At 36.9% G+C, this 18,563-nt stretch overlaps 1 protein-coding gene across 2 annotated transcripts in view; it reads right to left on the bottom strand.

Annotated features, from left to right (window-relative positions):
* CACNA2D3 (calcium voltage-gated channel auxiliary subunit alpha2delta 3) overlaps window positions 1–18,563 on the bottom strand; it is a 394,699-nt gene that overhangs the window by 112,828 nt on the left and 263,308 nt on the right. The window contains exon 14 of one of the 2 annotated variants that reach the window (XM_066195341.1): window positions 3,746–3,763. The exons of the other annotated variant lie outside the window; for it this stretch is intronic. Within the exon in view, the coding sequence (XP_066051438.1) occupies window positions 3,746–3,763 (18 nt within the window). The remainder of the gene's footprint in view (window positions 1–3,745; window positions 3,764–18,563) is intronic. 2 annotated transcript variants of the gene reach the window in all.

Raw genomic sequence — 18,563 nt, 5'->3', positions numbered from 1 at the left:
AGACCCACATATACAGGAAAGAATGGAAACATTTTCTGAAGTGTTCCCAATATGGAAAGAGGAATTTGAGAAGAGTTACAGTGGGTTGTCCAGAATTTTTGACACACCTGCCCAACCCATCCCCACTTCCTCCTTTGCCCACGCTGCATAGATTTATTTCACAATGTCTTCTGTGACCACTGCACATTTATGTGCTGATCAGAGTCATGAGGCAGGCTGGAAGCCTAAGAGAATTGGAATTTGTGTTTTATATGGACTAAAAGAATAAGGAATATCTATTATTTTGGCATAGTTATGGTCTGGGACAATATAGGAACCTGTGTGAGTGTCTTACCTTAAAGAGATGTTTCTGTCTTGAAAAACACAGAGTAAATTTTAAAAATCCCATATACTGTAAAATAGCTACTTGAAGTTTGTAAATTGCTGATTCAAAAATGTTATTACAAGTCAGTTTGCTTTTTGAGGAATGTGTGAGAGAAATTTGGAAACTAAAGATTGCAATTAACATGCAAGTGAAAATTTTATCGTGGTTTTCTGAATAGAAACCCAATATACATTACAAAACAAAGACAATTGCATCTCATGAGGAGGAAACAGATCTAAAGGAATGCTAAATCAAACTGTTTACTTTATGATTATTTTGTACTCCATTAGATTCTGCTTAAATGTTATAATTTTACAAAAGCGCTAAAATCACTAGTCATACACTTCAACGAAACCAAAGCTTTCCAAATTTTCTATTTTCTATTCCCAGTGACAGTTAATTCAACTCTTCAAAGTATAAGGTAAATGATGCAGGGAATTGTAAATGATCCTCCAAAAAGGCTGAAAGATGATAGGATCAAGATCTGAGGAGGGCACAGCACTACTTCGAGAAGTTAAGGATAACACAGAAAGGGAGCAGACAGCTGTCAGAAACTTTTGGGCAATAAATATCATTAAAACATTTCTATATGGAGGAAATATGGTTCCATTCATAGAGAATCATTAAAAAAGTTCTTAAATGTTCCTAAAAACAACTTTCTACTTCTGATTTGTGTGCCTAATTTATTCACTTCCACCTTTTCACTCAAGCTAAGTAGAACAAAACATCACAGCAGGAGTAGGGCAAAAGCTTTTGAATCCTGCTGTGTTTACTCAAGAAAGCAAGTAAAGCTTTCCTACTAGGAAACAAAACACCTTTTTGAACTATTAAGGAAAAATGGCTTTTGCTCTTCAGTGCATACAAAAAGCTGTTTAACATAACTGTTTCAATGACAAACGTCATTTTGGAAATCAAAATGAACAAATTTGAAAAGCGGTAAATCAGAGTTATTATTTCATCTTACTGCTATTTGCACAGCCCTGTGGGATGGCTACCTAAAAACATGCAAAAAAGAAACACAGAGGACAAGTAAAATTCATATGAATTTGTTTCATTTGTCTGGTAGCAGTTCTTCCTTTTAGATACATTAACTCTTCCATATGTATTCTGTTCTGAAAGTAACAACCATATCAAACCAAAGCCTGAAACTCTGGTGAGTTTTTGGTTGGGGTTTTTTTGGCTTGTTGGGAGGGTGGTTGGTTTAATTTGGGTTTTGTGATGTTTTCTATTTTAAGTACAGGGTACATCACAAAGATCTTTTCAAGACAAATATCACGGTGCAACAGACATCATAAATTCATCGTTATTGATTTCACCTGCTCTCCAATTCTGAATTTGCACCAGTTTGACTAAGAGCAGACAGAGTAAGTGTAATAGGTTTAATTGCTATTTAACTGCCTTAGACAGTTGAAAAACTACAGGTCTTCAAACTCAATAGCTCATCACCGTAGAACACTGACTAAACACTAGAAAATCTAAAGCCAAAGTGTCCCACATATAAGAGAAAACACATTTCATCAAGATGGTGAACTATTTATAATAGATATGAAATAGTAAAGGTAAACTTGAAATGCCACATTTTTCTTTCAGATCACTCAAAGATTAAAGTGAACATGTTTAGAGAGACATGACTGTTTGAAATGTTTATAGAGAAAACATTTGCAAGATGATACATAGATTCCAGCAAAAATACAGCGCAAGTTCCAACACCATATGGCAAAACAGTGACTAAGTCATTCATAAAGGCATGCACCAGCCTTGTGCTGCTTCCCTTCACCTTGCAGAGAGCAAGAGAGATTCTCTTGGTTTGTTCATAAGCTGCCAGGCCACACATATTTCTTGCCTGAAGTTATCAAAAGCCCTGGAGGATTACTTGTACCTGTGCCCCCTCCCCATCCCATTCCTTCCTTCCTTCCCAGCCCTCTCCTCTTTGTCTGCACAAAAGTAATACACAGTCAACTAGACTGTAGTCAGCTATGAGTGCATCTAAAAATATGTGGCCTTTGTTCTGCATTTGTTCGATCTAGGGGTAAAAAACAATTAAAATTGGCATTTTTGACCATTTGTGAAAATTGTGTTTGCTAAATTCAAACTTGAGTGATTTGTACCAGAATATTATTTAATAGCTCAGAATTGTGGCCATCAGAACAGGTAATACCTCACCACATGGCACATGCTGACAAACAGCCTGGCTGGTTGCACTTTCTGCACCAGCACATCACAGTCTGACTCTCTCTTCTTTCTGCAAACTAAGAGAAGCATTTGGCACAAACGTTTAGACAAGCAGGTGAAAATGAAAAAGCCGAAGTTAGCTAGTCTAGCCACTCTTTTGGTCCTTCTACTTTTCCAGAAAGCTGCACACAAAATATTTCTTGAAGCCTTTTTTTCAAGAAGGAAAAAGAAAAAACACAAAACCAACATCCTCATATTTCTTGCTTTTTAAACTAAAAAGTTGCTGAGATACATTAGTGAAGTTCTGAGATCTGTGGATGCCCTCACCATTCTTGGAAAGCTATAAAGTGAAAAATCACTTCACTTACAGCTTTCATTAAAAATTGAACTTTTATCATCATCCATGAATGTAGGGTCAAGCTGACTAATTTCTGTGACATTTCTTATTGAAGGTGCTTTACCAAGAACAGTAAGAACAACTTGGACAAGTGAATGCTGCAATTGCCCAGCATATTCTATTCCTTTTTATCATTTTAACACTTTTTTCCCAAAAGCACAAAACACCAGCTGGATTTCCTAGTTTCTGGAAGCCTTGATTATATTTGCGAAATACATAAGGATGATGCAACAGGCACCAAGCATCCTTAACTCCGGCACAGTGCCTGTGCTGTCCTGACACGCGGAGCTGACTCTGGTAACACCATATCGATGCACAAGTGGTTTAAAGGCAAGAGCACATTGTATGAGAAGTATGCAACCTGTTAGAGAAGTCAAATGCCAAATGTGTTCAGGGGTGTGTTGGTAGATACAGTGGGGAGCAGTGAACGGGTACCAGCTATGCCATGGGTTCTGCAGTCTCTGCAACAGATCCAGAAACGTTTCACATGGAGTAATGGAGTGGGTTGGGGTTTTTTTTTTTTTAATCCCTACTATTATTTCAAATTGTTGATAAAATAGCCTCCCTGTTGTTTCAAAGTTGTAGGCTACTGGATGCCTGGCATGTTAAATTAGCTCATATGTTTGAAGAGCTGCTCTCAGCAGGTACTCAGCTGGGCTCAAAGCCAGACACCTTCCTGGGGCCCGGCTCGGAGCCCCCGTGACAGTGAAGTGTTTCACTGATCACCACCTGTACCGCACTCACACCGCCATGGAAACACGAAGCACTGGTGACTACTTGGAATGACTAGGATTTGATCAAAATATTTTTACCTTTTGTGCCTGAGGGAGCTGGAAAACAACAAAACAGAACAAGCAATTATACATTAAATTAATTTGAACAGCTATTTTAGTTGCTGTATTAATAAAAGCATAAGCATAATATAAAACAAAGTGTAAAGGAAAGATCCTAGAGGAAGCAGGTTTACTTTGCCAATTGATTCAACTTATTGAGGGCTTATTAACTGACTTTATGATTTGACAGCTTCTCTACAAGGTATCACAAAAGCAGCATGAAATTTGTTAAATAATACCACACCAAGAAAGAGATTGTTTCCTCATCAGATATGGTATCACACTCCTGAGCTGTGAAGTAATTCCGTCTTCCTGTACACAAATATAATTCAGCATAAAGACAGTTTTGAATGAAACCGACATTAAGAGGAGATTATCACATTCAAGTAGAAGATTGCATCCTCCATGACAGAGGAAAGAAAAACAAAATGGGAATAGAAAGTTAGTAACTGCATATGCAAACAGATTACAATACATGCATAATATACAATAATATATGCATAGAACAATACAGTTTTGTGCTGTAAACACAAGTATGATTATATGTGCATATATGCAAATCAGATGCAAGTGTTTATGCATATATGCATATTTGTACCACACAGATGTTATTAGACAAGGGTAGCCATACCTGGTTGTGTGCACAGTATTTACTGTAAGCAACAACTCACGTACAAAGGCATTGAGCGCAGGCAGCAGACTTCATCACTTATAAAAGACCTTACTTATCAAGAGTTGAAGCATGGGTTCTGTTTTCATTTCAGAAAAAAGAAAACCCATTGTAGCAGAGGAAGTCAGAAAACCAAACTGTTACAGGCACAATACAGTTTTCTCTTTTTCTGAATCCTTCTCCTCTTACTCCATACTTGTGGAGAAAATCACTCATTTAGCACTTTAGCCCTGTGCTAAATCTACCTCCTTAGAAAATTTGTTTGTCCAACACAAATTTTTTCTCTAAAGGCATCATCTGAACATAGAAACAGGCAGGTGAATCAATGCCAAATGCAAAAAAGACCTTCAAGATGTCTAGTGAGCTTCTGACTGACCTTTTGCCCTTCCTCTGAACGAAAACAAATAGAGAAAAAAACACCAAACTTGAACACAGTCCTCTGTTAAAAGCTAATATCCACATGGTGTATGTCATGAAAGTGAACTGTCACATGATCTCTAATTCACAAATACTGGGAGCAAACAGCCACAATTTCTCCATTTTCACAACATAAAATGTAACAAAATTCATGGCAGGAAGAATTGCTACAAGGAAAATTCTTTCATCCTAAAACTGCACTGATCCAAAATCAAAATACAAACCATGATCACATTAAAGTATGACCTATATATGTTTCAAAAAAAGCCTTTTTATGAAAATAAATTACTATATTGAACACTATAAAAGGGTTGCTGTGGAAATTGCAGGTACCTATGAATTGTAAATACATGATCTAAATACTGTGTAATGGGTTAGACCGGTTTAAATCCTTTCTGAAAGCTTAAGTACTTGGTTAATTACTTTGAGAAGAGGAAACTTTTTTATATTCAAACAAGAGGAGAAAGTTGCAATATGATTTTTTTTTTTTTTTTAAATTTGCCAAATACAGTCAGGTACATGTAGTTTGGTCAAGTTTTGCCAAGTGAGGGAGTTACAGTCAGATGGATTGAAGTGAGGATTTACTATTAATAACTAACACAAAAACTAGATGCTTCACACTTTTGAATACAAAGTGACCCCTACTGCTTTGACTCAGATAACTATAATGAGCACATTAATAAGCATTTACAAACTAGAGCTCTTTATTATCTGCTGCTGAATTCAGTTAGTCAATCCAATTTATAACCTTTTATAAAATCAATAGTATTTCTGTTCTCTGAAATAACAGTAATCACAAACCTGATCAAGAATAATAGTCAGCAGAAGAGAGCATCATGCTTTTTTTTTTTTCCAGGGCTGGAATCCTCAACACATTTCTCCTAAGCTTAAAAATCCAGGTTCACGGTCTGTAGGCCTTTCCTCAATAAAAAACCAAACAACAGTTGAAAAAAAAAAAAAAGTCTTTGTTCCCATCAGATAAAATTTCATTCTATTGCTGATTTGAGGCTTGGCTGTTACAAGGTTCTTTATGTCAGCAATCCAATTTAATATTTGCTACAAATTCCTTTGAAATAAACTGCAGAGTTTAATCTGACATTACCCCTTCTGGGAGGCCATTTGTTAGGAAAAAAATAATTTTGCTAACAATAACAGCAATAGTCCTCTGGTCTGACCCTTTATTGAACAGCGTAAGAGCTGCCTGTCTGTGTGCAAACCCAGCAGGTACCTCGGATCAGTGTGGTTTTCTTCACACCCTGCCAAGAGGCAGCTTTGCAGCAAACTGTGTGATCTCCCCCTGGCCCTCCAGCACTGCAGATTTCTATTCTACCTACTCCCCTGGTAAACTGGGCCCTTTTGGTGGTTTTGTTCAGCTCCAGCCACACCAAAGTACCTGCTGTTCCTATTTGTTTCCCATTAGTGTCTCTTCCTCCCTCAGGTGCTTGTCCCTAACCAAACACATGACACAGGTCTGGTTTACTTGTTCCTAGCTTACCATCTGGGTGAAGCAGCTTTTGTTAAAATTGTTGTGGCTGAAGTGCAGGGAGGACACCTGGCTCCTGGTTCATCCCGTCCTGGGTCAGGAGGAGCCACCTGAAAGGAATTGGACCTCACTCCACAAAGCAGCTTAGGAATAGACCTTTGCTGTACTGCCAGGTACAGCAGAGACAGGAGCCTGCGAACCTGTGAGCACCACAGGACACCTAAGAGAATTTTCTGGTTCAGAAAAAGCAGACTTAGGGATCTTTGAGGGAACTATGCAGATTTTGCTGCAACTTACAAAAATTCTTAGATTAACGAGCAAGACTAAAGCATGGAGCATTGCAAGAACACAGGTAAAAATTTGTCTTCAAACTCCTTTGAACCAGAAATAAAAAATTCTTTACTATACACATTTTCTTATTCTGTTTTGCATTGTAAAAAAATGACTCTCAGAAACTGGAGGCCCCCTGAGGTTCACAATATGTTTGATTCCAGTAAAACATGTGGAGAATTCCATGTCTAAATTCAGGTCAACTTGGGGTCCCATCACACAACATAACACAGAATAAATAACTACAGGAGGTTTTTCAATACTGCTGTTGCACACATTGTCATGTTTTCCACATTTGCAAATAATCTAGTATTGTTTTGAGCCCTTCATGGAAATGTGTTTGGTATTACCAGAAGAAGAAAAATTAGACACTACTAACATGGTAAAAAACCCCAAGACAGGCAAAGGGATCCAACATCGAGGACTTTGCACTATTTTTTGGATCAGATACCTGTGAGACCAACATGAATGAACCAAACAAAACTCCAGAGATCTGAAACACTCTCTTTAGAGCAGGAGGAATAAGTTACAGGACCAGTAGTACCTCATAAGTACCTCATAAAAGTCTATCTCCTTTCACCCTTATCAAAAGAAGGTTGTAAAGACTGATTTTGTAAATTATTTCATGATAATTGCAAAGAAAAATGTTAAAATATTCTAGAGCTGTTTCAACAATTTATTCAAAACATTATGTAGCTGCATGTCCTAGATTTCCAAGAAACCAAGTCCAGAAGTTTTAAAGGAAAACAAAGTAGAATTGTAGACTTGTTGTTCTGTTGGATCAGAATCCAACTTTATATTTGTTTGAAGAATAGCAAACAAAACTCTTCTGCAAGAGTAAATTATATTCAGTAGTTTCTTATTTTAACAAAAGCCATGGCTTCTATTAACAATGAAACAAAAATAACATGTATGATTATGATATTAACTTTCCTTGTCTATTTTTCTAATGATTTCATGGAGTTGCTGTTATAAAAAGTATACTATTGCAATTTACTTATGTTAAAACATTAAAAAAAACCCTCTTATTTTACATTCACTGACCTCATTTTCACAGTCCCCTTCTCCCACCAAGCTTATAAAAGTCACCAGTCACAGAAAAACAGCCCTACAGACTTGATTGTTCCACAATCAAATACAATAAAAATCAACAGAAAGTAACTGCAAACATGTAAGTAAATAGTCAGCAAATCTGGATATGGTTTTGATAATACAGACATTTCTATACTTACTGAGCTGCAGTAAATTTAACCTTAATGCATTGCTAAATTTATGGAGTTTTTAATGTTCATGTTCATCCCATCCATGTCACTTACCGACTCTTTATTTGACACGGGATGTATGGCTTAGAACTTTTACTTTTCAAAAATACATTTTCAGAAAAGATATGGAGTGCTGTGGCAAACATGGAGAAAATGCAAAGCATTTCATATGTTGCTGGCAGGTTTCCACAGCTCTTCCCATAAATAGCAAAAACTTGGGAAAGAATAGAAAGAATATTCCATTTCTCAGTTTTGAGCAGGAAAATGTAAACTTTCTGCTTTAAAATCTACTTACTCCGTTGCTGTAGGATACAGCATTTAAATAATATGATTTTGACAATATTTCTTTTGCAATCTATGCCCTTATTCCCCCCATCTAAGTACTATGGGCATCACAGAAAATTATATGTACACACCGAGGAAGAAATAAAATTCAGCCTCCTACTGGGATCTTACTGACATTAAGATTTCAGTATAAATATTAAAAGAGTGGCATTAACCTGCAGCTTACTAGGCTAACATCTCTAAGGAAATGCACTTGATTTTTCAAGGGATTTAACACCAAATCCTTCATTGTTCACATAATTGTTTTACAGTGCTACTACATATTTTTCAGTAACTACAGCATTTTAGTCAAGGATAGATTGTGCTCTGCATGCAAAGTACACCCATCAGAGGAAATTTAAATGTTGCTATGGAGAAGAGGGTCATAAAACAGAGATGAAAACTACAATTCTAATTCTCTCTTTAGAAAGAATTCCTATAGATGACAGAAAGGAAAGAATTTACGTCCTGTGAAATATGAAAAAGAGAACACACAAGAGCTGTAAAGGCATTGGATTGGAATTAAGAAACAGCAAAATAAAAAATTACATATACTTAAGAACTTTTTAACAAAATGGCTCCACTCTTTGAAGATTTGATACATTTTCTGCTTGTTAATGCAAATAACTGAAGAATTCCTAAAGTCTAGTAATCTTGTTTTTAAAATGAGAATCAGCACTAAAAAGGATCTAAATATTCTCAACCTTTAGAAGAGTTAAGTCATGTCTCTCTGCATCTGCTCTCTGAGCTTCATTTGGAAATTAACAGAAAAGAAATCCATACTCATAAATTCTGTGAGTCTGTGCCCGTGGTTCTTTTATTTGTATAAACTAGCTGTTCTCTCTTTTTAATGAATGCAAAATATTTACAGGAAAGATTAAACTTAAATTAAACCAAGTGATTACTTTAAATGCGAAGTTTGGTTAGGAACTTTATTAACATATTTCGTTAAATAATTCTGCTAGTTGTACGGATAAGCCACATGACTACAAATCAAAGTAGCAGAACCAGACACTGCATGAACATTCCACACACCATGACCAAAATTTTGGCCTCATGCTTGTGTGCGTAAAGGGAGCAAAGTCCTTGTTTTCATCATTACACCAATAACTAAATACTCTTAGGCATGAAATATTTATCCATAGTTAATTCTGCTTATATATGCAAACATATATTCTGTATAAACATTACTATATTTCCCTACAGAAATTACTGATACAACTATTTTCTTGTCTCCTATATAGTAGATATATCCTTCCTAATTAAAAAGGAACCTACACAAATATTCATTCATGAAATTGAAATAATTTTCTAAATATAAACAATTCCAAACAAAACTAATGGTTGTAAGATATACATCACTGATACCAAGGGATACAATTCACATTAAAATTTGTATATCTAGTCTATTTATCTCTTAAAAAAAAAAAAAAAAAGGAAAGGGAGGAAGAGAAGGAAGGAAGAAAATCAACCTCAGAAGATAGGTGCATATACACACACTCATTCATTTGTTCATCTCACATAAATGCTCTTCCATGTTTGGAAAAAGGGCAGTTTTTTGACAGTCCTAGAAACAAAAAATCATTTCTTGATCATAAATCCTCTTAAAAGCCAATCAATCACACATCCTGTTTTTTCTCTCATAGTAAAATCAGCTCTCAAGGCCAACCCAAGCAAGAGCCTCACACAATAATATTAGAGTCAGTGAGTATCCTGCAATGAGTTTAGTGGGATTTTGATCTTGCACTGTATTGAATCTTACTTGCTCTATATCAGTGTCAGACCAACATTGAAAGATAACTTCTTTCTGAAGATTGATGAAAGTGTGTTTGATCTAATGAATGTGTAAAGCAAGCAAGAATGTCTTCTAAAAAATCAGATTTTTAAATTGCGTTTGTGATTTTTAGCGTGTTACTCTGATTCTATTTAATGGCATTGTACTTCTAGAAGAGATGTGTTGCTCTGTAGTCTGTTCTGCAATCATGCAACACAGCCTAAGAAGGGAATGGCTGTAAGAACATTAAAATCAGGCATAGGGAAAAAAATCATCACTGAGAATCTCATCAATAAGACTGTGCATACAATTAATCTATCTGCTTTTGCTAACTAGAGGACTAATTTAATCTTGTAAGAAGCGAATCTGTACTGCAAAAGATTCTAGGAACATCAAAGCAAAGAAAAACGGAGTTGGGTTTGGAGGAGGGGAGGTTGTAATCAATGGGACTTTCTCTTACTTGCTTCAAGCTAAGTTCTTCCAAAAATATTTTGAAATTAACCTCTTGATTCTAGAAGTTTGATGCAAAGACTGGAATCAGTACAAGGTTCTAAGTGCTGGAACCAATTATCTTTTATAATTAAAATATTGGACATTTTTAGAGGGAACAATCTACTTAGCTGCCTAACAAATACATTCAGAATAATTATTGTATTTTATTGGGAAATAAATAAAATAAAATACAAATTTCTCTCCCATTAATCGCTTCTGAATGAGCAGAAATTTTGTACAGATTTTGTATTCAGCTGGCACCAAACACCTTGAAGGCAATGTCAGTAAGCAATGGCCCAGAACTGCTCTGTGTGGAGCAGGAGGCTGGAGGGCAGAACAAGATAGACACCATACGCTCATAAGATCATTTGAGCTGATAAACAACAAGAGATGATTTCAAAGGAAGAAAGGCTGCACAAAAATATTAGGATCATTTCATTTGCTGAGAAGAAGAAATCCACAGATGTGATAATAGATCAAGGGCACCAGAAACCAGCAGGAAAGGCAGCTTATGCACAACAATTAAATGAGAAGCTTCAAACCTTTCAAAAAGCTCCATTCCCTTTCAAAGACAATCATCTTTTCTCTTGTTTATCAATTTGCCTCTGAAAGGCATAAACACTGATGAGTCCATCTCAAGACACATCTGTGGTCTAAATGTCAATCAATGCAAAACCAGCATAGCGTCTGAAAAATTTCAGATGACGCCTAAAGAAAAAGAAGGAACAAATTATGTGTAAAAACACTGCATAAAAATACTACATGAAGCCCAGGCACTGAGCTCCGGTAGATGCTTAAAAGTGCTGTTCTGCTTTGTCAGGGAGAGGGATACTCTCAGAAACTGGGAGCAAATCTCCATAAAAATTTTGTCCAGGTTTTGTACAAATATGAGAATCGAATGCCCAATGTGTGTTTTGGAAATAAATTAAAATTATGCTAAAATACTATTCTCTAATAGCAAGGTGACCACCATGTGGTTTCAGGTTCACATGCCTAAGCAAAGCAACTGATTTCATTAGCTAACAGGGATCTACAAGATAAGAAGGCAGGTTTAAGTCTCTAACTGTTCAAAGCATTATTTTTAAACTGTATGATAAAACAAAGAATTAAAAAAAAATCTTATAAAACACTCTATCATTTAATGTTGTACAATCTCTTAGTTGGATAAGCTCCTAATCTAAAATTAGATTCTTTTTTCTATAAAATATTTCTATCATTTTGTGGGGAGGTTGGTATTACAGACATGGTTAATGCTACCATCATAAATGAGAAAATGGCATCATGAATGCTACATCCTGCTCAATAGCTCTGCTTTGAGGACCAGACCCTGTCTTCATGCCCTTCTAATAAGCACGTAGCTAATGCATCTCACCATTCTAGTTTCACATAGAGATTTTATAGCTACACTTTACTGAAACAGCCATGGAGCATTTTATGGACTCTTCGTACTACAGGATGAATTCATTGGGTCCTATAAAGGTTCACTCACTCTGCAGAAAGCAACAATTCTCTGGCTGTTTTATTTTGTAAGAAGCTTTTTATTGTTACTCTGCATATCTTGAAAGTTCAAAGCTTCCCAAAGACCCACGTGACCTGATGGCCAGTAATTAAGGCTCTGATTTGTTGGAAGATCACAAATCTGAGAGCATTTCTAGATGATCTAAGTTACATTCGAATATGCAGCTTTTTGCTTTTTAATACACTGCATGTGAAATCTAGATCAAGGAAGTGTTTTGTCCTAAGGCAAAGTTACCTATCACCTTCTCCTCACTTCTCTTTTATTGCATTATCCAGCAGGTCAAGAAAACCTTACCCCTCCTTCACTACAAGAACTCACAAGGAAATGTCTGAAAATTCTTTCACCTGTCTCAGAGCTAGAGCTGTTTGCAGACACTGAGGCAATTTTTAGACAAATTAGAACCTAAAATGGGATAAATATCATCATCTTGTAGTACATGGCAAAAATTTCATGAACATAAACCCCCGGATTATTGCAAAATCACATTTCACTATCCCCATTTTTTAAACTAAATTATAACACAAAAAGGACAAACTGAAGGAGGTAGGGAAGGTTAAACTTATTTTTCCTACAAATAAAATTTGTTGTTCACTGTAACTCAAATTTAATACAAAATGTTAGAATGTTCCCTCTATCAACAGAAGTATAATCCAAGCACCTTAAACTAAGATTTTTTTTTTTCCCTTTTTGTAACTGACACAACGAAAATGTGTTCTGGTTTGCATCAGTGTAACTCCAGGTGTGTAAGAGAGATACTACTGATTTACTAGAGAGTAAAATAAGGAAGAATAATAATCAGTAAATGTAACCCATATGGAGTACAAGAATATAACTCACTTAGGTTGTTTACTTTTACTTTTTTGAACAGTTTTGTGGAATTAACCTGTCAACATAGAAATCTGAGGCCTTTATTATTACTCAGAGTTCATTGGCTGCAACAACAAAGACATTCGAAAGCTCTGTGATTTGTGTTGGGTTTTGGTATTAGTGTACGTTTTCTAATGTGTATGCTGTTGTAGTATTTATGTGCCACTAAATAAAAGGTAGTGTTAAAAAAAAGTAAAATCCTATACTGTAAAAGAAGTGCTTAAATGCAATGGCCATGTAGAGTCCTTGTGGCAACTCTTACTAGAGAGCCCTTGCACATTTTAATGATTTTCCTAGAACTAGCAAATGGAAACTAGTATTTAGGGTGAATACATCTTCCTACCCACAAAAACTGACATCAGGGCAGGTGAAAGGGCTGTTATAAATTACAGAGAAAATACTTACAAGTTCTAAATTTTCTCCTGGTGGCACTGATGTTGCTGAGGATCATTTACCAACTGGATAGATCACCTTTCATGAAAATGTCTGCTTGGAAAGATCTGATCTGACAAAATACAGTGGACCTTGCGGACCAAGGCTGAATACCTTTTTGTCAAGCAGCAAGAACATCAGTAAAAAAATCCTGTTATTGTTGGTAGAATAATTTCTGATTAATTTCTCTGCAAATTACTAACTTCAAAGAAAATACCAGTCATAATGACTATGATAAACATGAACTTCAACATTTATGCTTATTGTGCATATGACTGAGTTGTAAATGAAAACTCCTGATGGTACAAAGAAGATCTATAAATAAAGACTTCCATATCTGAAGAACAATAGACAAAAGAGAAAATTATTTCCTTTTATTCTCTGTTCTTCTTCTTTTTTTGCACTGAATTCTGCCACTGCAGCAAAGCTCAAATAGTACCAATAATTTAATAAGCATTTCTTATTATTGCAGGTTTATGCTCCAGCAGCGCAGATAAATTACATTTCATCTTCCCTGCCCTCTTCCTTCCAGAAAGTCAAGGAATGATAAATCCAAGATCAAAGGATGGGATTTAGTACATTATACTAAATCCATTGCTTCCTACATTATCATTTACCCTAAAAAATCTGTTATGTGAAAACTAAAGACAAACACATGCCAGAAAAAGATAATTTATCTGACAAAATACATACAACTTCCTTATAATTAACTCAATTTCACTCAGAGAAGAGGCAGTAAAATAGAAGATGGGCAGTTATCAGTTGTGAATGTCTTTAAGTAATTTCCACTCATGATAGACCTGTCCACCTAAATGCCAGATTCACCATAGCATGTAGAGACGTAGAAACAAATTCTTTCTCTAGTTTTTGACTTGTCATCTTTTGATCTTATTTCTGTGTCACAACAAAACCAGAAAATTCCCTGTGAAACAAGGTGGAAATGTAAAACATTTTCTGTCCTCTCAGTCAAAGGCACTGTAAGTCATTGGTAGATCCCATCTGGAAATGGTCCCAAGCTGCTCTATCTCTAGTGTGCAGGTGTCTGGAAATGGGACCAATATCCTTTTGGCATGAATACGCCTGTTAATCAAATTCAACAGCAGAGCAATTCTTTGTAATTTGTACATAGTAACTGGTGGGAGAACATCCAGCAGGTGAAAACTACTGACATCCATAACTGCACAGATTCTTATTCAAATACATCCAATCAGTTTTCATCTCAGAAGCCAGTTTCAATTATTTATCAGCCGTTCTGGCTAACCAGGGAGGACCCAGCTGACTGCAAGTTACAAAACATTACAGCTCTCTAGAACAAGGGTCAATGAGGGAAAGCTTTTGACACTATTTCCCACACCATTCTCCTGGAGGAGCTGGCTGCTCATGGCTTAGACAAGTGCTCTGTTTTCTGGGCAAAACCTGGCTGGATGACTGGGCCCAGACAGTGGTGGGGAATGGAGTTACATCCAGCTGGCAGCCGGTCACCAGTGCTGTTCCCCTGGGATCAGTACTAGGGCCAGTCTTGTTTAATGTCTTTATCAATGCTCTGGGTTAGGGGATCAAGGGCACTCTCAGTAAATTTGCAGATGACTCCAAGTTAGATGGGAGTGTTGATCTGCTTGCAGGGTAGGAGGGCTCTGCAGAGGGATCTGGACGGGCTGGATCAATGGGCCAAGGCCTGTGGTTTGAGGTTCAACAAGGTAAAGGTAGATCCTGCCTTTGGGTCACAACCCCTGCATCTCCAGGCTGGGGGCAGAGTGGCTGGAAAGCTGCTGCCAGGAAAAGATCTGGGGGTGCTGGTTGACAGTGGCTGAACATGAGCCCAGGTGTGCCCGGGTGGCCAAGAAGGCCGGTGGCATGCTGGCTGTGTCAGCAATAGTGTGGCCAGCAGGACCAGGGCAGGGATTGTCCCCCTGTACTGGGCACTGTTGAGGCCGCAGCTCAAATCCTGGGTTCAGTGTTGGGCCCCTCACTACACAAAAGACATTGAGGTGCTGGAGTGTGTCCAGAGAAGGGCAACGGAGCTGGGGAAGGGACTGGAGCACGAGTCTCCTTGGGAGTAGCTGGGGGTGTTTAGCCTGGTGAGGAGGCTCAGGGGGGACCTTATGGCTCTACAACACCTGAAAGGAGATTGTAGCCAGATGGGGGTCAGTCTCTTCTCCCAGGCCTAACAAGTGACAGGACAAGAGGAAGCAACCTCAAGCTGCACCTGGGGAGGTTTAGATTGGATATCAGGAAAATAGAATTCCATGAAGTCAAGTTTAACCAAACACAAGCAAGAACTCCATGATTCTTGAGACCTAGACATTTGTGTAGGAAATCTGTAGAAGTGGACAATCCCGTTTGAAAGACCAGTAATCAATTGTTGCATTGACCTACCCTGTCCTACTATGTCCTTTCATCCTCTGCCCTTTCTAAGCAACTGGTGATTCTTACCTATTACTTTAAATGTAAATTATATGAGGAAGGAATCGTTATTTAATCCTGTCATCATCCATCATCTACTGCGGTAGGACTTTGGTGATTTATTAAAATTGGCAGGTCATGATAATAATATCACAGGGGCAAAATTGGAGTTGAAGTCAGTGATATGAAGAAGGAGAAAATCCACATTAAAACAATCAGTACAGCCCAAAACCAAGAGTGACCTTAGGAAAACAGTAAGAGACAGTGTGGATAGTCACAGCATTCTGCAGGAAAAGAAGTGGAAAGAGAAGATAATTACTTTGTACAAGAACAAGCTGGTACAGTGATTGGGAAACAGTTTTTTAAAAGAATCATGATCAAGGATGACAATTTCTTCAACCATAATTTAGTTTAAAAATCAGAACATGTAGTAAATGAAGATGTGGAAGAAGGTTATACAGGTGTCAAAGCACTTAAAGACAGTTAAACTTACTTGTTCTCATTAGAAATATTGTTTAAAATAAAAAAATAAATAGCAAAATTGTCCTTTATCTATCAAATACTGAGAATATTTCAAAAAGAGATGACACTTTACTTTGTTTAAAGCAATATTTCTGTAGGAACTAATCTGATTCAAAATTAGATATTTAATCTCTCTTTCATCCAGTGATAAAAGATGAACAGACACCAAGGTCAAACTGTAGCTACCCCATCATATGAAATAATAAAATACTAGAAAAGAGAATTTTTGGCAATATATAGCTAAAAGCCAAGATGCAACACTCCTGTGGTCTCCCTTCGATGGTTTAACATAATGCTTGTCTTATTTGCAACACAGTGGGAGCAGAGCTGCTTAAGACCCAGCTTTGCTGTGACATTACAGCTTCTTGCTGATGTCGCAGGAAGATAAAAATAAGTTCTATATAAAAGCCTCCAAGTATAAAGAACTGCAAAATGCATTTAAAGACATCAACTGCATATCTCAAAGTTTGAAGAACAATTTGCATTCTGCATTTCTCTTGTAAATGTACCGTATGAAAAATAATTATAATAGTAATCCGATTCAATGGAAATAAAGTAGTGTAATATTTATAGTCTGTGCCAGAGTTATAATGACTGTGGGGCGAGAAGTGAAGTGTCTCAGCATGTTCCACATGTTTTTAACACTGTTTCTAAAGGCTCTGGAGGCTATTAAATTTAATGAACCCATCTGCTATGAAATAGAGGTCCAAACATAATCAGTTTTCTCAGTGCCATGTAATACAGATGGCATTCCATGTTCCACATCCCCAGCAGGAAATTTTATGTTCCTCTTTAAGTGCAGGACTTTTGGTATCGGTTCTGATATTTTAAACATCTTTTTGATGTATCACTTACAGCATTTTACAGTGAAAATACCATGTAGAGCAATACACATGAAAAGTATTAATTCATTAAACTAAGTATTGCTATTTCCTTACAACAGTTTTTCTGTGACTTTGACAACTAGCAATTAGCTCTCTGTAGTAATAGTCTTTGCTTAATGCAATCATTGGAAATTGCCCTAATACTGTAAGTTCCAGCATTAGCAGTGGAGGAAAACAAACATGCAATTTATCAAAAGAAGCAGTTTCCTTCAAAAAGCTGTAAGATAGACATTCTTGTGTACATAATGTGTGCATAGGAGCTCTCTGTGATGAAGCTTTATTTGCATGTACTCTGTTTCCATGGAATAATCATTCTTGTTTTAAATGTCCATATCCCCACTTGGTCCTTACGAGCTTTATTTTCTTGCGCATGCCCCAGTTTTGATTTCAGGCATCTCAGCTTGTGTGTTTTATTGGGACACATTACACCCAGTCTCTTGTCTTGGTGTGTGAATGTGGGATTTAAGCACAAATATAAATGGCACAACATTCCCTGCTCTAATGAGCACCCTACTGCTGAGCAGGAGTAAATCAGAGGATCATTTTCTAACATAAAAGAACAACATCCATTGTTGTTTAGAGCTGCTCCTGAAAGACAATTGGAGTGCATGAATTCTATTCAGTTTAGAGGTTCATTCATTGACTATCTCCGGAACTCATTATGTTTTGACAGTTGACACTGATCCTACTGAATTTGAAACAGTTCATGTGTTTCATGATAATTCATTTATTCTAGATCCAGCAATAAAACAAACAGATTAGAACTGTTTGGGAGAAAATGAGAGTACTTAATTATAGCAACTGAAAATTTTGGGCCACGGAACTCATAAAAGCCTTGGCTCAAATATTTTCTTTTTTTTTTTTATGAGACTGTCAATGAAGATTTCCACAGACATCAGCACAAAGGGATATTGCACTTTCCTATAAATGTGTGTATAACCCGTTTTTACAGGTTTTTAAATGTGTGCACTAGTAGCTGCATTGATCAGCACTGTCAGTGGCTCAAGCACTCTCCCAGATCTATGAGGTCCCACTGCAGACACATCAGACTGTCACTGCTGCAACTCTGAACTGCAATTGTGCTCCCATGGAATCTTCAAGGTGAAACGGTCACAACTGTTGTACTTTTCCTGGAAAATTAATCCAAATTGAAGTGCTGATACACAGGCATTTCCTGGGCTACTTTCTTCTTTTCTCCCATATCAGAACCTTCAAAAGACCACTGAGATCTGTAAGAGCACAGATTGAAGACCCTTATTTCATGAACAAGCCTACCTGATGGAAGGCCTGATATCCATGCACAGGATTTTTCTTCCCAATTCATTCAAATGTCAGAGCAAGAAAAGGAAATTCCCATGGGAACCTCAGAGGCACTTGGAGGTGATGACATTCTCTGATAGAGAGTTGTAAATTCTTAA

Source organism: Chamaea fasciata, unplaced genomic scaffold (genome assembly GCF_029207755.1).
Source record: "Chamaea fasciata isolate MVZ Bird 193981 ecotype frontalis unplaced genomic scaffold, bChaFas1.0.hap1 SCAF_13, whole genome shotgun sequence".
Taxonomy (NCBI): domain Eukaryota; kingdom Metazoa; phylum Chordata; class Aves; order Passeriformes; family Sylviidae; genus Chamaea; species Chamaea fasciata.
This window is presented reverse-complemented; position numbering and strand designations above follow the sequence as displayed.